This window comes from Oryx dammah, unplaced genomic scaffold (genome assembly GCF_014754425.2).
Source record: "Oryx dammah isolate SB20612 unplaced genomic scaffold, SCBI_Odam_1.1 HiC_scaffold_3, whole genome shotgun sequence".
Lineage (NCBI taxonomy): Eukaryota > Metazoa > Chordata > Mammalia > Artiodactyla > Bovidae > Oryx > Oryx dammah.
The window spans coordinates 36629413-36656477 of NW_024070187.1; the positions used below are offsets into that span (position 1 = coordinate 36629413).

Consider the following 27065-nt stretch of genomic DNA (forward strand, 5'->3'; position numbering starts at 1 on the left):
AGACGCGCGCAGGCCATTCCCCAAAGCCCGGCTTCTAGGCGCGCGCCCGCCTTCCCGGCGCCACGTGCTCGGTGGAGGGCGGTACGGGGGGCAGAGCCGAAAAGATGTTCTTGCTGCCTCTTCCGGCTGCCGCGCGAGTCGCCGTCCGACATCTGGGCGTGAGGCGTTTGTGGGCACCCGGTCCAGCCGCTGCAGACATGACGAAGGTGAGAGGCCGTGGCTCGCCCTGGGGCCGCCGCGAGAGTCCTGCCCACGGGCGCCGGGGACTTCGGGGCCGGGCGAGGCCGCGGTGTCCCGGGCTTCTGAGCCAAGTCGCAGACATCGACTAAAGAGACAATACCTTGATTTTGCCGAGCTCGGCTTAGGCAGCCGGCTGCGCGGGGCTGCAGACCCCCCAGTATTCTACTAGGCTAGTGCGGAGGACGCGCTCTTCTTCTCTTGCTTGAAAGTGCTAGGATCCGAACTCAGCGCTAGAGATTGATAGCCATAGATAGATAGCTACCGTTACCTGAGCTCCAACTCTGTACCGTGCCCCTATTTTGCTATTTGTTCAATCCTCCCAGTAACCCGGGGAACGACCGCGCCAGGATTGTTCCCACCTTAGCTAGGAGGATGCCCAAGTATTGGTGAGGTGAAATGCCCTAGAGTCGGATAGTCACTGGCCCCGGGTTCCATACCAGGACCTCCCTCCTCTGCTGAAGTTGAAGGCCAGGAATACACAGATTCTCCGGGAGTAAACTACCTGGAAGGGTTTCTAGAGAAAAATAACGTCTCTCTAGGGAAAAGGGCTTTGCAGGGAGATCCGTCAGTTCGTGAGATTAAAAGAAGTGTCCTGCAGAAGAAACCCCTCTTCCACCTAATTGAGCTCCAAAACATTGTGAAGGTCACTAAAATTTGGTCGTGGGGGGATCTGGAAAGGGGAAACTGCTCGGTGGGAGCAGCACACGCGAGGGAGTCAGGCTTGAGGGCCAGCAGTACTGTCCCTGGCTAGTAGTATTCTGGATGGGGCTTGAGCTCAGGGTGGCCGAGGGACCAGAGGTCTGTCCCCTGTTATTTTCAGTAATATGGAAATCCATCCTGCTCGGGTAACATGTGTGTTCTGTCTGATCAGTTCCCTGCTTGGTTCTCTGGAACCCCAGGCAGTTGGCAGCCTTAGGAAAGTTAGAACCTGGGAAGGTTACCAAAGCAGAGGAAGCCTTTTTTTTTTTTTTTAATAGAAAAGACAAGACATGATTTTGTCTAAGTACCAGTGTGATTTTGTAGAAATACAGAGGACAGTGACGGAAGGCATCTGGATTCTTGCCCAGTTCTGTTGCCCCCAGGCTAGTATGTCAGACCAGGTTTCGGTTTCCTTATCTGTCAAGTGGGAAGACTACATGTTCTTTCCACCTTACGGAGGTGCCCTAAGTCAGAGCACATTTTTAAAGTCATAAATTGCTGTGCAGAGGTAAACAGTGATTCCTGGGTTTACTTCCTTGTTTCGGGTGATTGGAGTCTGGGGCTCAAGGAGATGAAAGGATAAGCCACTAAGTGCTGATGGAATGTTGTGTGTCCCTGTCCCTCCCAGTGAAGGTACATCCTTTTCCTCTCTTCCAGCCTATGAGTTGGCCAGAGAACTTGTTAGTATCTGCAAGTGCAGCCCTTGGCTTTATCAAGATAGTATCCCAGAATATTGCACATTTTTGCATTTGAAGGTTGTAAGGGAGGGAAAACTTACTTCTACTCACCTAGATTCTAGGGCTGAGCCTAAGAATGAAATGGACCTAAAACAGATTATATTAACAAGAGAAAGGCATACAAGTTTTACTTCATATTTTTATATGTCCAGTCTTCAAAAGGGAGAAGACCTGAAGAAGCCTATAGGCCCCAAAGCTTATAAACCTTTTTAAACAGAGAATGAGAAATTGTGGGAATGTGATTAGGCAACGGAGCCTAGGGGCAGTCAGTTGAGAGACAGGGACTAGGAAATATGTGGGGGAAACTAAGGGAGGCTGAGGGTTCTTTTAGTAGGTTTGTTTGTACAGGTCCATTTTGGTATTGACTCCCAAATCTTATCAGTCTCTGATGATAAGAATGTTCTCTTGCTGGTACAAGGAAAGAAACTTTCTCATAGGAAATTTTATGACCAGCTTTTGGATAGAAAGGGGGAGAGATCAGAGACCCATTTCTGCATCTGCTGTTTCTTAGCTGCCTGCCCCTCAAAGTAATCAATATGTCAGACTGGCATATTTTAGGGTGGCGTGTTCTGAATCCCTTCAGTTCAGACTTGGTTACAAAAGGGAGTTGTTTTCTTAAAATACCTTTCTACTCTTCTTTATTTGAAAGTGAAGGAAAAGCCCTCTGTGTTGTGAAAGCTCTTGAGAGGGACCATTAAGACCAGGACAGGTAGTAATTTGGCTCTTGTATTAGCAGGAGTTTGAAGCACATAGGCAGGATATGAGTCTAGTTGACTGCTCAGCGCCTGCTGCTTTTTTGGCCTTGTTCTTTTGTCCTTGAGGGGGACACAGTTTGGTTGAAATGATTAGCTTTTTCTGGAATTTGGGATCCCTGGAGTCCCTCTCTGGGATCTACTCATATACACCTTTTTTCTCTTTTTCTCAGGGCCTTGTTTTAGGAATCTATAGCAAAGAAAAAGAAGAAGATGCGCCTCAGTTTACAAGTGCAGGAGAGAATTTTAATAAATTGGTGTCTGGAAAGCTGAGAGAAATTTTGAACATGTACGTATTCATCTTTGGATTTCAGTTTTTTAAATGCCTGAAAGTGAAAGAGAATGTCTGTTCTGTGCTAGTGGAGGAAAATGCACAGAGATACACCGGCCAGGATGTTCTTGGTGAAAGTGAAAGTGTCTGTGGACGGCATATTGGTACTTTGTGGTTCACAGTTCTGGGAAATCAGGCTACTTCAACCAAATCACCAGGGTATTGCGAGAGGCTGACCCAGAAGGATCTGGAAAGAACCAGATTTCCTCAGTCTACCCTCCTGGCTTCAGTTAATTTCTCCCCACCCTACCTCCCACCTGCTTCCTACCAATGTCTCTACCTCTTTAACTCCTCTTCACTTTGGGAGAACAGCCTGTTCTGGGCTAGATCAGATAGCCTCAGGAGGCTGCTTCTTAAGCTTTGAATTTCAAGGGCTTCTCAGATCTTAAAGTACTTGTGAATTGCCTGGGGGTGTAGTTAGAATGCACATTCCAGTTCAGTAAATCTGGTGGGGGCCTGAGATTCTAACCACTCTTGGTATAGTCAGGGAATGGGGAAGGTAGGAAAAGGTTTGCATTTCAACTCCTTCTCAGCTATGGGCCACAATTTAACAGAAACAGTTGTCAACATAGGCCATCGCACCTGCATCTTATTTGAATTGCAGATGACCTATTAGTATCTGATAGGTGTAGCCTAATAGTTAGAATAACTGTCTAACTATTGGATGACAGAGTTTGCATCCCCTGTCAATTACCAATCCTTTACCCTTCGACAGCTCCCTGAAGTGCTTTGATTAATTCATTAATCCCAAAGCTAGCCTGTATGAGTACAGAACAGCCTGGCCTTCCTGACTGCATGGTACCAGTGCATCCAGTTCTCAGGCTATAATTGTGTGTTGCCAGCTGCTTTGTTTGGAAATTGCCTGGTATCCCATCTGTAGATAAATCGCAAAAATCCTCCAAGCTAAATACAGTGCAGTCAAGTCAGCCACTTAGGTTGGTGCCTTACATCTTTAATTAGATTTAAGATTGAGGTCAGCCTCCATCCAGTGGTCAGCCTTCTCTGCATTACCCACCCATGGCACTGCTTTCTATCATTGTTTTGAAATAAGTGCATTAAATCTAATCTGGAAGTTTTTGAGCTAGAATTAGAAGTGCTGCATCTGAGAAATCTGAGAGATTTCTGAGAGAGTTCTGCTTTTGATAACATAAGTACAAATTTGCAGAAGCATCAGACCACTGTAATAATACAGTTGGTTTATGTCACTTCCCAAGAGGACAGAGCAAACTATAATTTTTAACACAACTATTTCTTTTTGTTTCAGATCTGGACCACCCCTGAAGGCAGGCAAAACCCGAACCTTTTACGGTTTACATGAGGTATGAGATGAAGATAAGGTTTATTTGGCAAACCCTCAGTGAACACCTATATGTGCCTAGTTCTTTGGCTGTACCATTATACAGAAAATTGTGTGTGGGATTATGAATTAGTTTTATCCTAGTATTAAGCCAAAAGCATTAGTTAAATTGTAAAGAGGCAAACTGCTGTCGAAAAGTACTGCATCTCATATTCCTCAGTCTATAGCCTTTCTTGGTTCAGTAGCCCTGTCTTACAGAAGCAGACATTCTCAGGATTGTCGTCACTCAGCCTTTCCAACACGCAGTTGTAAAACTTTACCAAGATGTCAGGGCTTAAAAAAATTAAAACAACCAAATTTCTTGGTGAGTTTTGTCCTGTGCGGAGGTTAAGGTGGTTATGTGAAAGGTCATATACCATTTCCTGCTAGAAATGGATGCTTTAAAGATTAAAGTGCCTGACTTTTTGTATTTTTTGGAACAGGACTTCCCCAGTGTGGTGGTGGTTGGCCTCGGCAAAAAGACGGCTGGAATTGATGAACAGGAGAACTGGCATGAAGGCAAAGAAAACATCAGAGCCGCTGTTGCAGGTTCTTTAACTTTTAAGTTTACTGTTGATAAAGATTCCTAAGGGTCACTCTGTAAGATTATCAATCTCAGTTCTTTTTGTCCTCTTACCATCATTATCCTTCCCACATTCATACAAATAACTCTCAACAAATACTGTTTTCCTTACCCAGCATGCTTGGCCTTACTTTAGATATAGAAGGTTAGGTTATGGAATTTCATTTTTATATTTCTTTAGCTTGTATCTGGGGTTTCAGTACCATTTGTTCCCTCTTGCAGTATTGGCCTTAGAACTCTTTTTTTGCCAGAAAGTCCTGGTGGGTAGATTGTTTTTTTTCTTTTTTTGTAATGTATCTGTGGTGTTGCCCCACTTTTAAATCACATGGAGTCATAACTATTTACAAGTCAGAGAAAATGGATGCAAAGTACAAGGTGCTTATTTATCACTAGTTACAGAGGTGTGTGCCTGTCCCAGTTTGTCACATGGACAGTTTGAAGAGTTGGAGTAGGTGCCTTTGGGTCCTGTGAGAGCTGAGTGGCAGGATGAGGCCTTCATCGAGGAGACTGTGGTTAAAGAAGCTTTGAACACTGCTGAGGCGGGTATCATTAGCTGGATTGTGCTGTGACCCCACATATATCATATGTGCTTGTTAAATTTACTTTCAAAGTTCATGTTGGGTGATTATTTCATAACTTTAATTTGGGAGATTTTGCTGACCTGATCTTAATAAATGCTGTGTTAATAATGGACTTTGCTCAGTTCCTTGGATATAATTTCAGTATCATCATTGCTCTCTCATTTTTAATCTGGCAAGCTTCTAGTGACTGGGATGCTTCCTCAGGGAACCCTAGTGTTTCAGAAGTGGTGCTAGTAATAGCGGTCACTTCCTTGTGAGTGAGACCAATCATTTTATCCATCATTCTGTCCTCCCACTACTGTGTGAGGTGTGTGCATGTCCTCACTGTACGGAAAGGGAAGAAGTGAAAGCTCAGAAAGATCAATGTCAGGGCCGGGATTTGAACCCCAATCTTGATGTTTTCTCAGGACCCCACCCTAAGTCTCTGCCTTCTGTTCTCTGAGAGATCCCTGACTGACTCCAGTTTTCTGGTTCCTCTGCCCTGTGAAGCGGGGTGCAGACAGATTCAGGACCTGGAGATCCCGTCCGTGGAGGTGGACCCCTGCGGAGATGCCCAGGCGGCTGCGGAAGGAGCGGTGCTCGGGCTCTATGAGTATGATGACCTGAAGCAGAAGAGGAAGGTGGTAGTGTCAGCCAAGCTCCATGGAAGGTGATGGCTTGAAATGAGGACCAGGTCCATTCCCTGGGTGCTGACGGCACAGCCTTCTGGACATAGCTGCCTGCCTTTCAGCATCTGGCACTGCCTTGTGGCTTGTCTGTGGCTCTCTCATGGCCCTAGCCAGTTTAGGAGTATGATGACCCTGCCTCTTTTCTGCTCCTGACTGCTCCTGGGTGTGTTTTCCTCCGACTCTCTAGATCCCTTCTCTGTGCTTGCTGGTTCCTAGGAAACTGTTCCTGGTTGGCCCCCTGAGGAGGGATAGGACAAGATGACAGAAGGGTCCCAGAAGGTTTTAATGCAGATTGTTTCCATCTACCTAGCACCTGTGAGCTCTGTGCTAAAGGCCAGAAATAAGCAGATGCCGGGATCCGGTCCCTGCCCTCCTAGTCTGGTGGGGAGACTCCGCTTTGGGCACATTTTTTGAGCCCCACTTATACTCCAGCCCTGTTCTGGGTTCAGAAGCACACAATGTGAGACCCTCAGGAGACATGGCGGGGGACAGTGGGGGTCTTGTTGGCACCTGTGATATAGTGAGTGAAAATGAGGGCCCTGCGACCCGTCAGCCTGGCTTTGAAGCTGGCTCTCACTTTCTGGTTGGGTGATCTCAGTGAAGTGACAGAAATCATTTTCCTCTTTGGTTGAGTAGAGTTGTGAATCAGATCTCATAGGACTTTTATGATCAAAAGGCAAAACCCATCAAGTGTGTGGCACATGGCCCACACCACGTGTGTTAATTCCTGTGGTGCAGAAAAAAAGCCAGGTCCTGGAAAGTTGGCCCACGTCCTTTGTTTTCAGGTTGAAGCCAACCCTGATTTCCGGCAGGTCAGAGTTCAGGGTCCCGAGCCAGGCAGGGAGAAGGCAGGAAGCTGGCAATTCTCCAGCAGGACTGAGCAGGAGGAGCTCATCTCCAGTCCCTCAGGCCTTTGTGCAAACACTTCTGCTGTCAGATTGGGGGGCAGGTTTAGGGCTTCAGAGGTCCATCAGGCCAACCCCTTTTTCATACAGAAGAGGATTCTAAGTCTTCTCTCACTCGGCTCAGTGGGGGTCCTGTTTTCTGGTGTTTATTTTTGTTTTTGGCCATGCCATGAAGCATGCTGGGCCTTAGTTCCCTGACCAGGGATCAAACCTGCGCCCCCTGCAGTGGAGACTCATGGTCTCAACCCCTGAACCCACCAGGGAAGTGTCTCCAGCTCTTTATAAACCATAACAGCTGCCTCCCTGGTTCAGATTACAAAGAATAAACTTGGGCCCCTCTATCCATCACTTTTCGTTTGTCTTCAGTAAGAGCCCTCCTCATGGGCTGTGGTCAGTGTTCTGGAGAGGCTGTCTGACGGTGACCTTGTGCTTTCTTCTGCCAGCGAGGACCAGGAGGCCTGGCAGAGAGGCGTCCTCTTTGCTTCTGGGCAGAACCTGGCACGCCGCTTGATGGAGACTCCTGCCAACGAGATGACGCCAACCAAATTTGCTGAAACTGTTGAGGAGAATCTCAAAAGTGCTAGTAGTAAAACAGACGTCTTCATCAGGTAATTCAGGATTATACCATAGACTCATATGATGCTAGAGCCAGATGGAGCTTCAGAGATCCTAAAATCCAGCTCTCTCACCATTCAGAGAATTAACTTGAGACCAGAGAGGTAAAGTGACCCTCTGGCAGCCACACACAAGTAGGGGTAAGGGTTCTTCAGTTTGAGATTTATTTCTGTCATATCTCGCCTGCTTTTGACAGTGTTGTGACTTCACACTACATTTTGTATGTGTTTTGTAGCAGCTTTATTGGAATATAATTCATATAACATGCAATTCACTCATGTAAAATACACAATTCAGTAATTTCTAGTATATTTACAGAGTTGTGCTGCCATCACTACAGTCAATTTTAGAGCATTTTGGATTACCCTGAAAAAGAAATCTTGTACCCACTCCTCATTTCCCTTTTCCCCAGCCATCAGTTCATAGACATTTGGGGTGTTTATACATTTTGGATGGACTTCCCTGGTGGCCCAGATGATAAAAGAATCTGCCTGCAATGTGGGGTTTGATCCCTGGGTTGGGAAGATCCCCTGGGGAAGGGCCTGGCAACCCACTCCAGTATTTTTGCCTGGAGAATCCCCATGGACAGAGGAGCCTGGCAGGCTACAGTCCACGGGGTTGCAAAAGAGTTGAGTGACTAAGCACAGCACATACTTTGTGGACTGCAAATAATGCTGCTGTGAGCATTTGTGTACAGGGTTTTGTGTGGACATGTGTTTTCATATCTATTGGGCATGTACCTAGGAATTGAATTATTGGATCGCATTGTAACTCTATTACCTTTTTGAGGAGTGTACATATTGTGTTTAGTTTTGGTGACTTCTTTCTGTCTTTTCTCTTTTTTTGACATAAGTGAATAGCATGTACCCTCTTGGCATGGAATGAGAATCTGCCTGGTAGATTCCCTTAGCTAGATCAGATACCCGAGCTGGTGTTCCCTGGCTGTCCTGAGGTTTGTTGTCAGCAGTCTTGCTGTTGAAGCTAAAAGCCTGCACCTCTAGGCTTTCTGCCCTCCTTGGGAACTCCCCCTAATCTTAACCAAGTCTGAGTATTTGGGGATTTATAATGAAAGTAACTCGATAGATATTTGCTTCACCTAAAGAATCCTTTACTATCAAAGTTGCTAATAAAGGGTGCTTCCATTTAAAAGGATTCTTCACTATTTAATTGATTAGAATTCACATGATTTTCAGGGGAACTCCTGTGATCTAGATAAAGAAAATGTGTCGTCTATAGAAAATGCAGTGTTGGAGCTTGATACAATTTCTGGGATGGTTGCTGTGTATTCTGTGGCAATGTTTAGTCTCTAAAAAGGTGTCTTGGTGAAGACTGCTTCTTGTTTTATTTAAGGAGACACCAGAGCTATGTTTTGTCAGCAGATCGTGTCCGTGTGGCCACAGTAACAGCATCTCCTGTACGCCTGGAACGTGGCATACAAAGATGGATGGTAGTGGTTCTTGTCCTCAGACAACTGAGGGCTTTGCAGGAAAATAGGAAGGGAAATGGTATAGGGGTGCTGCAAGAGCAGAGAGCTGGGGAGAGTTACAGAAGAATTGAAAAGGTTTGCCAACAAAAATGGTGCCTAAGCAGTCAGGGAGGTGAACAGACGAGAGAGCAGGGCAGAAACACCTATGCACTGGCCTTGGGAAACCACAGGGCTTGAGGTGGAGCAAAGGGAACTCAGCCAGACATGGCAGGTCAGGTGGGCAGAACGTAACCTATTAAATTGAGGCAGCTGCATCAAACTCACTCTAGTGTTAGGTGGGTGTAAATCAAAGAAGTACAGACTGTACTTCCAGAAGGGCAGGACTTTAATAAAACATCAGGTACTAGATTTGTGATTTAAAATGCCTACATTATAAAGCCTCGCTTCTTTTGAAGTGAGTTTCTTTTAATTGTCATACCTTCCATTTTTATATTTTTTTCCCTCTGAAGTTGGGTGGCCATCTCTCTATGATGAAGTTCTAGTTTAATAGTTTCAACAAATTTCATTCACCTGCTTAGCTTCTCTGGCTAGGCAGGTGCCAGAGGAGCATTCCTTGAATGACATTGTTTCTGGTCTGTCTGTAGGAGGGTAGAAGTCTTCCCTTGGCCTAATTACTGTGGCCAGAAATCAATACAAAGCTCTTTTGTGCCCCTAGCCTTTGACTATGCCCTGTTACCTGACATCATATTACATACCATACTTGAATTCTTCTATAGTTCTACAAGTAATGTTTTGATGGAGATGTCTTTTCTACAGCTAATCTTTTAAAGGAGGTGTCATTAATCTTTTTTTGTAGATGAGGAAACAGATTCAGAATCAAATGACTGACCCAGGAATATACAGAAAGCAGATAGGAGGTGATAATTGAAGCATTAACATGTATATATTTTCAGAACTTAACATGTATATATTTTAAGAGCTTGTATGTTATACTGTTTTTTACACACAGATGAGTTTATTCTAAGTTATTGAAATAGAGCAATATGTATTTACATTTTTCATTTCCTGCCTTGTAGACCCAAGTCTTGGATTGAGGAACAGGAAATGGGATCATTTCTAAGTGTGGCCAAAGGGTCCGAAGAGCCTCCAGTCTTCCTGGAAATTCACTACAAAGGCAGTCCCAATGCAAGTGAACCTCCCTTGGTGTTTGTTGGGAAGGGGATTACCTTTGACAGGTACTTACTGTATCCATGCTTTGTATTTTGGTAAATGCTTTGTATGTAGTTGTATTATTTGGTGTGTGATTTGCTTCAGAAGTATGGTGTTTGGTCAGATTTTATGTGTTACTTTAAATGTATTAGGTCACCACTTATAAAATGCACACTGTGTGTCAGAGGCTGTATTAGGGCATTTTACATATATTAGCCCTAATCTTACCCCAGGAGCTAGACATTGTGGACGTTCTGCAGGTGAGGCAATCATGACTCAGAGAGGTTAAATGATTTTTTGAAAGCTCCATAACTAATAAGAGTCAGAAATCAAACTTAGCAGTGTGTTTAAAATGCCTTCAAATATTTCTACCATACATTTTGATTCTCCTATAGGGATGTTAAAATTTCCAGCTGCATAAGGTGAGGCAGCTGTGTGGATCATGCTGTCTTCCCTTTGCTTACTTCAGCTCACATTTTTTGCTGGCCAGTCTAGCTTTCATTAATCTCCTTAAACTAGTGGTCCCCAACCTTTTTGGCACCAGGGACCGATTGCATGGAAGACATGGACTGAGGGGCTGGGGGGTGGAGGATAGTTTGGGGATGGTTCAAGAGCCTTACATTTATTGAGTATTTTATTATTACATCAGCTCCACCTCAGCTTATGAAGCATTAGATCCCTGAGGGTGGGGATCCCTGTCTTAAACCATAAGTGTTCCTTAGAAATGGAAGCTCACTCTGGCTATTTCAACCAGGGAGAAACTGAGTTGGAAAAGATGGTGAGTCAGTATTTCCCATGGAAAGCATTTGCTACTGAATACTGGTTTCTGGGATGCTAATTAAATGTGAGACTTGAAAAAGAGTACTTGATTAAAAGTCTAGGTTAGATAAAACGAATAAGTTTTTTATTTTGTTTTGTTTCAACTATAGTACTTCTTGGGGGTATAGAACACAACGTTTTCTAAATCTTTTTTGTTTTTAATTGAAATATAATTAACAATGAAATATAATTAACAATCTAAATTTCCTTTTGAAGAGAACTTGTATCTCAGGAAATCATGGTCCATAGAAACTGCTTTGGAAAATGCTACTAAAGATCTATAAAATTTTGATGTTCCCTAATACATTTTTGTACCCATTCAAGAACTCCACCTGAAATGTGAATGAATCCTGCCCTTGCAAGAGAGTTTCTAGGTACTGCGATGCCTCTGTCCTGGGCAGATCTGACCGCCAGAGTGGTCTTCTGGCAGACTGCAGTGCCTCCTGTGTTTCCCTTTCAGTGGTTCACTTTCTCTCATTTAAAGCATTGGTCTCCAGATGATCATTATGTGGCCCATCAGTAAAAGATTGGAGCTCATACCATTGAAAAATATGCATATATGTTTATATCATATGCATCTACTGTTGTATTAAAGTGTGTTTTATAAAACACTACAGCAGAGAATTCCCTGGTGGTCCAGTGGTTAGAACTCAGTGCTTTCACTGGTGGGACCCAGGTTCAGCCCCTGGTCAGGGAACTAAGATCCCACAAGTCCCATGGCACAGCCAAAAATAAAATAAAAATAAATGAAACATTACAGCAAATAAAAATCAGAGAATGAAAGTTGTTCTTAAATGTCTTGCTAATTGTGACAGTTTTATACTATCATTGGGGTAATGTCAATGCAAAACTTTTATGCTCAGGGTGAAGTTGTTTGTTGATTTAAATCTGTATTTCAACTTTCTGTTATGGGGATATTTAGCAAGGACGCTCAACCTAGTCTTTTTGGTTTAGAGAAGCTTCCTAGAAGAAGTGACATTTTTAGCTTAAGATGTGAAGGATAAGGGAGTTAGTTCTGTGGGGAGGTCAGGGAAAGAGCCAGGTGAAGGCTGTGGATGGGAGGAAAGAGGGGAAATTCCTAGTACTGAAAAAAATGCCAGGGCTGCCACGATACCATATGACTGGGGCAGGGGTCGAGGCACAGCTGGAGAGGTAGGCAGAAACTGGGTTGTTCTGGATCTGGTTAGATTTTGGACTTTAAACAGTTGAAAGTAACTGAAGGGTGTCTAGCAGAGGGAAAGAATGACATTAGAAATATATATATTTACAGTCAAGTTCACCCATTAAGTTCAGTTTTCACCCATTAAGTGTTCAGTATAGTGAGCTTAACAAATGTGTGCACCCCTGCAACAACCACCTCTATCATGAAAATAAAACATTTCTCAAAGGCCCCCAAAACTCCCTTGGGAATTTTGGAGAGTGCTCTTTTGCACTCATCCCCTTTCTCACCCCCACCTCAGATGACTGGTCATCTATCTGTTATTGTAGGTTACTTTTGCCTCTTCCAGAAATTCATTTACATGGACTCTTTTAATAAAAGACCAGCCTCTTTCTCAGCATATTATCTTTGAGATTTAACCATGTTGTTGGTCATATTCCATTGTAGGGAAGTACCAGCATTTGTTTATCCAATCGTTCTTGAGGGAAATTTGGGTTGTCCTAGTTTTGAGTTATTAATTATAAAACCCAGCATGATCTGTAAGCCTTTGTGTGGATGTGTTTATCTTCCTCTTAGTTAAATACCTAGGAGAGGAGGGCTGAGTTGTATAATAACTACATGCTTAACTTTACAAGAAACTACCACACTTTTCCAAGGGGTTATACCACATTGCATTCCCTCCACTGGTGTACCGGGTTCTAGTTGTTCCCTGTCCTCTGCAGCACTTCATGGTGTCTGTCTTTCTAGTTCTAGTCACTCAGGGAGTATTGCCTGGAAAATCCCATGGGCAGAGGAGCCTGGTAGGCTACAGTCCATGGGGTCGCAAAGAGTCGGGCATGACTGCAAGGGCACATTCTTTTGTTCTTTTGCGTTTCTCTAACTAATGATGTTTAGCATTTTAAAAATGTGCTTATTAGCCATTGGTACGTCTTCTTTAGTGAAGTATCTCTTCAAGTCTTTTGCCCTTGGCAAAACACATATACGAGTGTTTGTCTTACCGAGTTATATGTTTTTTAAAATATATATTCCAGATATATATCCTTTAAAGTGGTGTCTTTTGAAGAGCAGTTTTTATTTGCAGTGAGGTATAGTTAGCAATTTTAGATTTTATAGTTTATACTTTTTTCTGCCATGTTTAAGAAATTATTATCTATGCCAAGTATTTGTGTTCTTCAGTAAGTCTTTAGGTTTTAGGCTTTAAGGCTGTGATCTATTTTGAATTTTTATATATACTTCCAAAAAGCATTTGAGGTTCTTCTGCTTATCTTTTTTTTTATCTACTTGTAAACATTTCTTAGTTTTATGGGTAATAAAGTGAAAGGGTAAGACTGCTGTAGGACATTTGGATATATAGGAGCTAGCAAGCATCTGAATCATCGATGGTGGGCGCCTCAACGAGGATGGATGTAGGAGAAAAAACAATGGATGGATTGGAGGGGAATCTAAAAAGTAAACACAGATAACTGGTGGTTATTTGGAATGATAGTCCTCTATAAGAGTGGAACCCCCTGAGTGGAAGCAGCCTAAAAATAGATAGAAGGACCAGTGTGCTCCCCTTGCCCCCATGGGGTTATCTCTGGACTTCTTGGACCAGGAATGTACTTTTGTTATTCTGAGCCAATGGATAATCTTTAATTCTAGGTGTGTAAATGACAACCATCTAACTGTCACGTGCTTTGGAGGTGAGTGAGAATTAGGGCCTGATTTCGAAGTTGAGCAGATGTCAGAGCAAGGAGTTGAGACTCTCTCACCAGGGCAGGTCAGCAGCACAATCCAATTAGAGATCAAAGTCAGAGCCCCTGCCTCCTTGCCCAGCCTGTGAAGTAAGTCGTCCTGGGTTCCTATAAACCAGAAGCGGAGAAGTCACTTGTTGGTTCCAGAAGTCTGTTGGGCAGTGGCCTGGGTTTCTTGTGGATGGAAACCTTTCTCTGCCCCTGTGTTTAGGCACTGTCTCAAGGCTTTGGGTTGTATTTTGCTATCTGCAAGATCTGGTGTACTTTGGGTCTGTCAGTCTTCCTAGGAGTTGAAAGGGGATCCTCCCAGTCTTTTGTGAACTTGTCTGTTTTCCCTAACAGCTTGTGACCTTCAGGTTCAATAAGTTGATCAATTCATAAAATTTGCTGTAAAGACAAATCTACATGAGTGTCCAGAGCTCAGACAGGATTTAAGCAGCGTTGACTGTATGATGTAGTAATGTTTCCAGTGGCAATGCTAACATTTCATTCGGATGGAAATAAAATGAACCAAGATACCACCCCCCCCAACCCCCTGTATTTCTGCAATTACTTTGTGTCTTTTATAAAAACCACAATATTATCTTTTTAAATGGTGAAATCATTCAGATTCTCAATTTGGAAATTTCTTGGTGCTTCTATGAGCTAGTTCACTCCACACTTTTTAAGAGTGCTTCTAGCCCCCTCGTTTGCTCTTAACATGGCACATTGTCCTTTTCCCCCAGTGGTGGCATCTCCATCAAGGCTGCTGCAAACATGGACCTCATGAGGGCCGACATGGGAGGAGCTGCCACTATCTGTTCAGCCATCGTGTCTGCTGCCAAGCTCGACCTGCCCATCAACATCGTAGGTGTGTGGGCGGCTGTCTTGGAGAGCTTCTAGAATCCAGTCAGGTGGTAGAATGGAGACAACAAACATGGTTTCCTTTAATCTGAAAAGATCAAGAAATGGTTTTTAAATGGTTTTCATCAGGCAGAAGCTCTTTGTTTAGCTAAGTGTTGTCTTAACTGGCAGAGTTAAATGTATTTTGTATTATGGGCAGTAACTAGAATTGATTGTTTTACTTCTGCAAAATGTGGTTAGCAGTCAGGGGCACATAATGTCAAGTTTGCAGTTTACTCCAACCGAAAATGCCCGATAAGTAGGGTAGTGATTATCTCATAGGGTTGCAGCCGATTAAACGCCTTGACATGCAGAAAAAGTGCTTGGGACGGAAAAAATCCTCCATTTGCAGCAGCGATTTTTGTAGTTCAGAATGCCAGACACAATGCTGGAGGTTTGTCACGGGTCAGAGGGGGACCTGGAGGTTGGGACTAAGATTGAATTGGCTTGCCCAGTGTCATCTCCATTGCACGAGAAAGTTGGAGTGTGGTCCAGGTCTGTCTGACAAGTGAGTCACAGACATCATGATATGTCACCCCTGCATGCTTCTGCTTGTATTTCCTGAGAACAGAGACATTCTGTGTAATGATAATACCATTATCATTCCCAGGGATTGATACGGTAACCAAATTCAAACTGCCCAGTTGTCCAGAAAATGTTAGTTTTATGTGTGTGTTATATACACAAGCATTTATTTCTATTTGGTTTTGAAATCTTGGAGCCACTCAAGGATCACCCCTTGCATGTAGTCATCCTGTCCCTTTAATTTTCTTTACTCCAGAACCTATTCCCGCCTCACGTCCTTTTTTGCCCCTTTCTTGGAAGTTTTTAAAGGTTCAAGCTTATCTTGTGATATTCTACAATTCGGATTTGTTTGGTTATTTCTTCATGGTAGAATTAGACTTCTTTGGAAAGAGTGATGTGTGCTTCCTGTCACTGGTGCACATAATGCCACCTGAGTCATTGGTGATGCTAAACTCAAATATTTAGTCAAGGTAATGTCTGTGACTGGCATCTGTTGAGGGTCCGCTATGACCTCAGTCCCATGGGTGGCATGTTTGGACGTAGCACACTCCATGTTCCTTCATGTATTCTTTTTTTTTTTTTTTTTTTTTTAAAAAAAAAAAACAGGTTTGGCTCCTCTTTGTGAAAATATGCCCAGTGGGAAGGCCAACAAGCCTGGGGATGTTGTTAGAGCCAAGAATGGGAAGACCATACAGGTTTGTAGGTGGAAGACACAGCCTCTGAGTTTTGCCATTCCTTGCCTTGAATGGGTGCAGAGTGCGGGCCCCATTTAGGGAAGGGCAGTACCTTTATTATGAGTAGCTTTTTGTGCAGTCAAAGCTATTTCTTTATGGGAATTTTAAGATTGTTTTCCCTACCCTACTGTTCCCCTACTTTCTGTATGCTATACACACAGCTTATGAATTTGCAACCAGCAGGGCAAAGCGGGAAAAGTACAAGCTGTTTTCCGGATACACCTTTGATGTGGTAACTTTTTCCATTTAGCAAAGTGTTTGAGAAGAAAACAGGTCCTGCATCATGGGCACTGCATCTGGGGAGGTGGCGGCAGGTCCTTCGCTGGGCACATGCATGCATGCACTACACATAACAACGAAGCCTATTTAAAAGAGGAAATATATCTAATATAGCTGCAGTTGCTGCAGTTGCAAGTTTTCTGGTCTGGAGATCCAGGCTGCTGCTTTAGTGTATCTTTCTTCAACTCCTTCACCTTTTTGTTTTTGAAAATCTTGATAGTTTCCCCCTCCTGTTATAAACGTAATGGTAATGTGAACTAGACACTTCTCTTTATTTCAGCCTCCAAAGTCATCAGCATTTGGTCATCAGCTCTGATACAGGGATTATTAAATTATATTTGCTCTTCAGAGTAAATATATTCCTATTTTAATGGTAGTATATTTTTTATAATTTATGACGAACATCACAGCAGCGTTTTTATACTTCTAAATTGAACACTGCTCTGAGTGTCTAGATTTTGTATTCATTGTTTGTATCATCTTATCCTTTTAGTCTTTTGACCTTCCTCTTTGCAGGTGGATAACACCGATGCTGAGGGGAGACTCATCCTGGCCGATGCACTCTGCTACGCTCACAGTTTTAACCCAAAGGTCATCATTAATGCCGCCACCCTGACAGGTCAGACAGTGTGCTTTTCCTGCTTTTGTCTGAAGAAAGTCTCATTTGTTGCCTTCGAGTGCACACATTGTACTCAGGGCATTCATTATTTTGCTGAAATCTGGCAAGCTCCATTTGTATTCAAAGATCTTTCACCAAAAGAATTATCCTGCAGTTGTAAACTGCTTTGAATCTTAGGTTTGTGGTTTCAAAACATCCCAGGCTATACTTTAAAAAAAAGAACAAGTGGATCAGATCAGCCCATCCACAGTGACAGCTCAAAATGATACAAAGCAATGTTTTCTGTTACGGTTGCCATTTGATACAGCTCAGAAAAGATCAGTGATAAATTCCCAACTCAGTATTTGCTTTTATTAATCATGATGGGCTACCCAAGTAGCTCAGTGGTAAAGAATCATCTGCCAAAGCAGGAGACTCAGGTTATATCCCTGGGTCAGGAAGATTCCCTGGAGAAGGAAATGGTAACCCACTCCAGTATCCTTGCCTGGGAAATGCCATGGACCAAGGAACCTGGCAGGCCGCAGTCCATGAGGTGCAAAAGAGTGTTTGGCCCCAGAGTGTTTTCTGAACTTTCGTATTTGAGTTTATACAGAAATAAAAACACTGGGGTGAGGGGTGGGAATGGCAGGGTCATGTATCAGAGACAGGGCTATGTAATGTGTTTGCTGTGTGAAGCATGTTGACTTTAAGGCCAACACGGGGATGACTCCCAGATGGGCTACTTCCTAGTCCACCAACCTTGGGCTGGTTCCCTGACACCCTCAAACATCAGTGCGTGGGGACAAGTCTGTTTACCTCTCAGAGTTTTGAAGATTGAAAGGAGTTTCTGAAAAGCCTCTTTTAATATAGTGCTGGCATGCGACAGGCTAGACCACCAGCTCTGTGGGGTAGTGGTAAATGTCTAAAGGGATGACAGTGGTCATCACCTTATTGCAAAAGCTCAATGTCTATAATCTTTCATCCAACAGTTTACTTTAGGGATTCACTGTGTCTCTAGCTCTTTTAAGATTAAAATTCAGATCATTTTCATCTTTGATTTTAATTCTCCTGGTCATGGGAGCCTTTAACAGGAAATCAGTTCATGTTTCTTTTTCATGTGATTCTAACAATAGTCCATAGATTCATCTGCTAAAGACTCCTTTTTTTTTAAGCTGGTGTTATAGTATTTTTATGGTCTTCTGTCTCTGTTCAGTTTAGTAAACACTTAAAGCTGAACAACGGAGGTTCTAGGGCTGGTGTTTGAGGTGCAATGCTGAGGCGGGTGGTAGTACTCCCTTTCTCTAAATGAGGAGTCACAGTACCTCCCCGCCCCTTCCCCATCTTTTTTTTCCCCAAGCTTGGGGGTATGAGAGGGTGTGAAAGTTGGATCTGTATTACTAAGGGCAGCCTGATAGGTGAGCCTTCAGGTCACCCCAGCCGTTGTCCTCACTGAAGGCTCTTGATGATTCGCTTTAGTTCCCCAAATACTGATTGAGCACCTTTTGAGTTCCAGGAGCTGGGATTCAAAGGGGAGGGTGAGAACGTTTCCAACCGGAGTTCCTAGCAGGAGAAAGAACAGAAGTTTTTAGAGAGAAAAGACCTCATTTTAAAATTTGTGCTGCCTCTTAAGAGCACGTGACTTTGATAGTGTCTAAGTGGTCTCATCTGTAAAAGTGGTATAATAGCACCTCATTGGCAGGGGCGGGGGCGGGGTGTGGTTGCCTGTGAAAATTAAATGAGATGATACAGGTGGTTGCGCCTGGCTTGGCACACACTGGACTGATATTATTGACCTTTAAAGAGCAGGCCTGTAGCAGACTGTAGGAGCAGTGGCTGCTCAGTGGGTGCCATTCAGTCATGGTACCTCTCGTTTTCTTAATGCCTGTGCTTAGGATGGAATGAGAGTAGTAACTTCAGCACCTTCCTTGGAGCTTTGATGTTTCTTCTATACTCTGAGAAATTCTGGTAGCATAGATGAGTTAGTGTTTAATACAGCTTTAAAAGTGCCTTGTAAAAGAAAATGGGAAGAATGCCCCCATTAATGGTACTTCTGAAATTGGTGGTGGTACTAGTTCTGTGATTGGGTAGAAAATAATTGTTTTCTGAGATATGTAATGAAATCATCTCTAGTGCCTGTTGGATCACAGTAAATATTTATGTCTCCCATTTTCTCTTCCTTTAAGAGAGGATATCAGATCACATTCTTGTTTGTGGCCAGTGCTTATCTTCTCTCTGAGAAATTCAAACACTGATGGAAGGTTCTTGTGGAGTTGATAGGAATGTTTTAAGGACAAGTGAATAAATACAGAAAAGGTCACTAACTTGAAAAGTAAAGGTCACTAACTTGAAAAGTAAAGCATTCATGAGTGTGTATGTGTAACTGAACATGTATCACCCCCAGTCATATAGACAGACCACAGGCAGTGAGTAACCAGCACCCACCATAGTATCTGGGATGTGGTAGGTGTCATGAATAGTTATTGACTCAGTTGGCCCCTATTTAATTCCTGTGAGTGGCTGGGAATATGGAGGTGGGACATACAGAGGTGAGGCCCACATCCTTTGGCCAGTGGCAGTCAGCGGTCATCACACTGACCAGCATAGAGGAGCCAAGTTAAAAGGAGTTTGTGAGAGCCTGTGTATCTGGGAATTTGGTACGGGAAGTCAGGCACTGTGAGAAGTGCTGCTTGAGCTGGAGTCTGAAGGAGGAGGCATCACTGGGTGGAGGAAGGAAGAGCATCCCACAGAAGGCACCCCTCAAGGTTGGGGTGTGGGGGCAGTGATAAACAGGACAGAGAGGAACAGAGTGTGGCGGGGTCAAGACACTTGGGACCCACGTCCTGGTAGGCACCAGTGCGCTGCTGGCCTTGGCGTGATGCGGGATTTAGTCTGCAGCCAAGTGCAGCAGGAAGCTATGAGTGGGGACTGTGAGATAGTTTGCTCTGCGAAAGGGTCCTCGGCCAACAGTGTGCCAACCACAAGGGAGAGGGACCAAGGAGAGGCTGGCAGGCCAGGTGGGCTGGTGAGCAGTGTGTGGTTATTGACTCTAGATGTGTAGGTGTGTGTGTTAAGAGTGAGCGTGTTTGACTTCAGTAGTATTTGTTGCATCTAGGAGTGCAGGTGAAACAAGTTTGCCCATGGCTTGACAATCATTGATGATGGTTAATGGGTACTTGTATGTCCATTATATTATTCTCTTTGCTTTGTGTGTATTTGAAGTTTTTGACAGTACATTTTTTTTAAAAACTATTACCATAGTCCAGTGGTAGATGATGGTGGTAGCCATGGTGAAGGGAAATGGATAGGTTTGAGAGATAATTGGGAGGTAGAGTAACAAAAGCCCAAGGAACAAATGACCTGAACAGAGTTGCCCAAATGTCATGCAGAATCACGGGCTTTTACATACCGGTCACTGTTATGTTTGCAGTAGCATAATGTCTAAAAATACAATGTACATATCTTAATTCAACAATACTTTATTGCTGAAAAGTGCTAATTAACCATCTTTTAAACCTTCTGTGCATCTCAGTGGTAACTCAGAGAACACTGATCACAGATTACAGTAACAAATAAGTGAAAAAGTTCCAAATATTGCAGGAATTACCAAAATGTGACAGAGACACAAAGTGAACAAATGCTTTAGGAAAATGGCTCTGATAGGCTTACTTGACATAGGATTGCCACAAACCTTCCAATGTGTGAAAAATGCAGTATCTTCAAATTGCAGTAAAATGGAGTGTAATAAAATGAGGTAGGCCATTACCTCTACACAGTGGACTTATAAAATCATTAAGAACACTTCTAATGAATTTGTTTATAAAAGAAGACTAAACATTTAAAGCATAAGAGTAAGAACGTGTACTTGGACATGTACAGTGTGGTGTTAGTTATGGGTTTTTGTTTTTAGAAGAAATTTGGAAAGAAATATTAAAAATATGTAATGGTTATCCCTGGGATAAGATAATTGGTGATATTTGCTGTTTGCTTTTTTGCATTTTCCTTAATAATTGAAGGTGAATTCTAACTTGAGAAACTAAAAAGCTATTAAATATATACAGTAAGGATTTGCCAACATCATCTTTTTTGAAAATGAGGGAGACATTAAAATAGGGTTAAAGGCTAAAGTTTTGGCCTGCACAGTAGAGAAACCCATCTCGCCAGAAGAGGCCGGATGCTGAGCTGAAGGGCTGTGTCCTGCAGGTGCCATGGACATAGCTTTGGGGTCTGGAGCCACTGGGGTCTTTACCAACTCTTCTTGGCTGTGGAACAAACTATTTGAGGTAAGAATAACACAGAAACACCTGAATTACGGAGGTGATTTCATTCCTCTAGCCTTAGAATGCTGTATTTCTTCAACCCTGAGTTACAGGGATTTTTATGTTGTAGAATTGTCTTTGAAATGATTCCATAAACTCGATTCAATGTGCTTTTCTATAAATATTTAAAAATGATAAATATGATGCCACATTCCTTCTCAGAATGAAGTGAAAATGACTTAAAAATATCCCTGATGTAGAAAAGGGTATGAGGACAGCTTTGTAAAAGAAGGAATGGCCTTTTAATGAACACATGTCATGAGTCAAATAGTAGTATGTAAATAGGGCTTGCTCGGGTTCCTAACTGGACAGTGAGGAGGACAGTTTCTGCTGCGGTGCTCTGCACCTCCTCCCAGCCCTTTCACAGCAGCCTCTTCCAAACAGCAGTTTCCTATCACCACCCCTACACTCTTCACTGCCATCAGCTTTCCCCAGTGACACCGCTCTGTTGGCCTCCCTTAGCTTATCCAGAGGCAGCGTGTACTTCTGGCCTCTTGGTGACACCCTGCTCCTGGCTTCCACAGTGATCTTCTCTTCTGGTTTCCTTTCTTGACGACTTCTGTTTCAGCCTCCTTGGCCAGCTTTTTCCTTTGTCTGGCCCTTTGGTTGACTTCAGTCCTGGACCTCACGCTCTTACTCTGCAGTGTTCACCAGGAATCCCGTCTATTCCCATGGCTTGAGCTGGCACCTCTCTGGCTACTGTCCATTCTGAGCCCCAGGCCCTGTGCATTCACTTGGCTATGAAACAACTCCATCTGGGACCTCATTCTTTCAACAAGTAATTAATGGGAGCTTACTGTGTACCAGCAGGGACAAATACAAAAGGTTCCTGAATACATTGTTTCTTGATATGGTTTAAGGTCCTAAACTTCTCTTCCACTCTAAACTGCTTCCCTTTCACTTCTGTCATCTTGCCATTGTGAAGCCCCCTCTCTATCATCTCCAGCCTCTGGGAGAAACTCAGCCCTGTTATCTCCTTCCAGGTAGTATGTGGGGCCTCTCCCCTCCTCTGTACCGGGCACACACTGTCCCTCTCTATCATAAACATTGAAATAACAGTCAGCAGTTTATACAGCCTATATACCCTCTCTTCCTGGAGGTAGTCACTTTCAACCCTTGATGGATTCTTCTGTTAGTTATTCTTCTGGAGTCTCAAAATAACAGCTTACATTGCTGCTTCCTGACTTTTCACTTTTGGCTTTTTCCGTTGACCACAGTGTATCAAAACAACCTTTACCCATTTCTCCTACTAGCCTTTAGGCCCTTTGATGACTCAGATATTAAGTATCTTTAGATCCCCAACCCGTTGGTGTTTAGCATCCATCAACAGATGATGGATGGATGAATGAATGAATGAATGAATGTGTAAATGACATGAATTAATGAGGTCACCTTATCTTAGTATCTTGCCTTTAGTAGTGCAGTTCTAGGCACACCAAGGCCACAAACACCATGAAGACTAGTTCACCCTAATCAAACCAGCAAAGCCTGTCTGCACTATAGGATACCAGCTTATTCATTTAAACTGAGACCCATAATATTAGTTTGATAATTTCAGCAAATGCCCTACAAATTTGTAGGACTGTTCTATAGCATTCCTGGCTTCTTCTGTAATTCTTAAGCTTTTTAATTAATTAAAATAATTCTAGAATCTGTTGTATTTGTCATGTTTTAGAATAACAGGTCAGAAGCTGCTTCATCTGTTCTGCCAACTATCATACCTATTTGTTCTCTAGGCCAGCATTGAAACAGGAGACCGTGTCTGGAGGATGCCTCTCTTTGAACATTACACAAGACAGGTTATAGATTGCCAACTTGCTGATGTTAATAACATTGGAAAATATAGGTATGTAAAATAAGCTATAAAAGTACATTTTTACAATCATCATTTGCTAAAATGAGCATTTTCAGTTTTAATCTCCTTTCACAAAGGTTTAGGTATCCAGTTTCTTTTCAATGTAGTGCTCATAAGCACTAATTTCTGTCTCTTATTTTCAAGATGTTTCCCAACTGGTTCTCAGTTTTTGCATTTTCAAATCTAAAGGTCATTTTAAGCAAATGATAAGGGAAGGAGATGGACAATATGGTTATTACACAGGAAAAAGAATTTATCCTTTAAGCTTAAAACTGTGTCTAAAGATAGGTATTGATTTCTGAGTTAACTTCTTTAAAGGTCTCATTGGCTTGACTTTGCTCTCTAGTCATAGAAGCCACTTAGCAAAAAGGGAGGATCTTAATAGAACATTCAGTGTACATTTAGTGGCGTTAGATGTTGATTTTTGTCTTTCTCTGCAGATCTGCAGGAGCATGTACAGCTGCAGCATTCCTGAAAGAATTTGTGACTCATCCTAAGTGGGCACATTTAGATATAGCAGGTGTGATGACCAACAAAGATGAGGTTCCTTATCTTCGCAAAGGCATGGCGGGGAGGCCCACAAGGACCCTGATTGAATTCCTGTTGCGGTTCAGTCAAGACAGTGCTTAGTTCAGATGCTCTAAAATGCCTTCATTCTGTCTTAAATGGACAGTGGAACTTCAGAATACTTTTGAATGAATAGATAAAAATCTTTTAAGGGAAACAAAAGATGGTATTTAAAAACAGAACGAAATGAAATTTGTATGCCTTGATTTTTCATTTTATGCAGAGATTTATAAAGGTAAAGCTAGTATCTTACTTGGCAAAGATTTTTAAGATAGTCTATAAAATGATGATTTTTAAAAGCTAATCACTTTTCACAGTATATGTTTTTAATTGAGAAGCAAAATTGTATTTCAGGTTTGTGATGCTGAGAATATGAACAAACTAAAAGTTGCTGTGCAATTGTCAGAAACAATAAATCCAACTTTCGGTGCTCTCTGGTGTGGCTCTCATATTCACTTTTACTACTATAAAACCCAGTGATGCTATTCATATAATTTGTCTCTTCTGGCTGTGTTACATAAACTAAGTAATTAAATTGGGATATGGTGAATAATGTATTTTCTCAATGTTAATAACTTTGGGGTACTTAGTGATAAATTTGTGAGTCAGGTACCATTACCCCCACATTATAGATGAGGAAAATGAGACACGAGAGGGTTAGTAATGTGCCAGTGATGTCACCAAGCTAAGAAGTGGGACAGCAGAAATTTAAGCCCAGTCTGCCTCCAGAGCTGGCATTCTCAATTGTTTCACTGTAATGCTTGCTTTCACTCCCGGGACTTGAATGGATGTGGAATTTATTTGAAATAACTGAAATAAGAGGGCCATAAAAGGGACTGTCAAAGGGTAAACTACTTCCACCACCTGGAACTGCAACCAATCAAAATTCCATTTGTGCAGATTTAGAAGAAAGCTCTCTTTTCTACATTTGTATTGAGTGAATCAAGTTATCCAAAAAAAGTATCTTTTTTCGACTTTGAAAATGTTTGAGATTTTTTTTTTTTTTAATTAGAGTCATTTTGAGAACCTTGAGAGTCCCCTGGACTGCAAGGAGATCCAACCAGTGCATTCTAAAGGATATCAGTCCTGGGTGTTCATTGGAAGGACTGATGCTGAAGCTGAAACTCCAGTACTTTGGCCACCTCATGCGAAGAGCTGACTCATTGGAAAAGACTCTAATGATGGGAGGGATTGGGGACAGGAGGAGAAGGGGACGACAGAGGATGAGGGCTGGATGGCATCACCGACTCAATGGACATGAGCTTGAGTGAACTCCGGGAGTTGGTGATGGACAGGGAGGCCTGGCATGCTGCGATTCATAGGGTCACAAAGAGACACGACTGAGAGACTGAACTGAACTATTTTAAAAACTTGATATGTAAATGGATGGTGGTGGTTATTCAGTCAGAATTTGCTCAAATTCATGCCTGTTGAGTAGTGATGCCATCCAACCATCTCATCCTGTTACCCCTCTTCTGCCCTCAATCTTCTCCAGCATCAGGGTCTTTTCTAATGAGTTGGCTCATCGCCTCAGGTGGCCAAGTATTGGAGCCTTGGCATCAGACCTGCCAGTGAATATTCAGGGTTAATTTCCTTTAGGATTAACTGGTTTGATCTTGCTGTCCAAGGGAGCAACCACAGTTCAAACGCATCAATTCTTGAGTGCTCTGCCTTCTTTATATTATTAAATGGGTATACTGTGTCTAAACTGGCTTATAGAAAGGGATATGCATATCCATGTTAATAAAAAACATGAATTTAAATTTGATTAAAATTAGGAATAGTGTGTAAACAGGTTTCTCTGGGCATCCATATCCAGAAGCTACTTCAGCAGGAAAGATGGAAATGATGGGGAACTACTGGCTTGTGAAAGGAAAAACATTTAGATTTCTTCTATACGATTCAGAAGACCAAGTCGGGATTTGATAGAAGCCTATCAAAGGCTTTTTATAAATAAAAGAATATAAATTTAAAAATAGAATTTTTGTTATTAAAACTTTTTATAAATTAAAAAAAATAGAACTTTTGTGTTTACTAGTGTGTGGGATACAAACAGAATGACCGTATTCCTGTGCTTACCTAATATTGCTGAGATGAAATTTAGTTCTCATTGCTGGTGCATCTGGCTACCGAGTATTCAGAAAACCTTGGCAGATCCTTAAAACTTCCATTGACAGGTGGTGTAATCTGCATCTGAATCACTAAGGACAAGGCATGGCTTGCAGAGAGGCATGGCTTCAGACAGCAGCAAATCCAAGAGAGTAGTGGTTTAGAACACAACAGTGTTAAAAGATCACTGAAGTTACGAAATCTAGACTTCAAGTAGCCCTATGGCCATTGGAAACCCAAGAGTAAAATGCAAAATGTTTTCATTCTATTTTTTGTTTTATAAAATGGTTACATTTTTAATTAGAACATTTGTTATCATATAACAGGCTTATTTTTACACCAATATATATTTTTAAAGTCTCAGTTTTAATGCTTACCTTTTTAATAGGTAAATATTGCCCAACATACCTCATGTAAACAAAAACATTTGGAGTCCTCAAAAATGTTCAAGGATTGCCAAGCTGTTTTAGTCGTGTCCAACTCTTTGTCACCCCATGGACTATAGCCTGCCAGGCGTGTCTATCCTTGGGGATTCTCCAGGCAAGAATACTGGAGTGGGTTGCCATGCCTCCTCCAGGGAGTCATCCCCTTACTGGGCTTTAGTTTCCTTCTTGACAATTATCTCTACATGATATCACTCTATATATGTACATGCTTATCCGTCCCTCTCCCACAAAGCAACGGTAAACTCTCCGAAAGCAGAAAGTTGGGGTGATTACTGTAACCCCCAGATCATTAAATAGAACCTGGTTCACAGATGACTCAACAAATGAACTGGATAACTATAAAGTTAAATATAGTGAAAAAGTATTTAGCTTCTGAAAAGATGAATAAGCAAATGTTTTTTAAAAACTAGCATAGTGACTTTATTTAATGTAACCATAAATATCTAAAGCAAATAGCGCCCAGCACATAGACAGGGGGCCTCAACAATATTAAGCCGTTTTGTTATCTGTATCTCCCCAGAAGGAATTCAGGGGACATTTTTCCAGTTTATTCCCGCTACATCCCCAGTGACTGGATTGTAAGTGGCACACAGTGAAACTCTCAATAAATGTCTGCGGGATGAATGCGCACCTCCCCTCTACCAATGGGTAAAACTGAGCCCAGAGAAAGCGCCAGGGCCAAAGCAGTTTCAGGAGTTGAGAGCGAAGGCGGGACTGGTACAGGAATACCTGACTCCGCAGGAGGACGCGCTCCGCTGTACTTAGTGATTCTCCTCTCCACACAACTGTGTTAAATCCTAGCCTTCAATTCTCAAGGTTAAAAAACAAAAAAACAAAAGTAAAAGCCAGGTTGCCTGTGAGGCTGGAAATAAAGCGCCAAACGAAAGGTTTCCCGGACATTAAAACAGACGCCAACACGCCCGAGACACTGTCACATGACCAGCTGCGTCACGTGACCAGC

At 42.5% G+C, this 27065-nt stretch overlaps 1 protein-coding gene and 1 long non-coding RNA gene across 2 annotated transcripts; one reads left to right on the forward strand and one right to left on the reverse strand.

Annotated features, from left to right (window-relative positions):
• Positions 1-23984, forward strand: LAP3 (leucine aminopeptidase 3). The gene is made up of 13 exons (XM_040237899.1): positions 1-206; positions 2602-2717; positions 4024-4078; positions 4539-4644; positions 5749-5908; positions 7276-7440; positions 9950-10108; positions 14519-14643; positions 15807-15895; positions 16730-16832; positions 21012-21091; positions 22864-22973; positions 23423-23984. The coding sequence occupies exons 1-13, from the start codon at positions 105-107 to the stop codon at positions 23610-23612; spliced, it is 1560 nt and encodes a 519-aa protein (XP_040093833.1). The 5' UTR covers positions 1-104; the 3' UTR covers positions 23613-23984.
• Positions 14206-27043, reverse strand: LOC120861964. The gene is made up of 2 exons (XR_005720664.1): positions 26834-27043; positions 14206-14724 (listed from the first exon to the last, which is right to left on the reverse strand). It is a non-coding gene; the product is annotated as an uncharacterized LOC120861964 (long non-coding RNA).
• Positions 27044-27065: the final 22 nt, after the last annotated feature.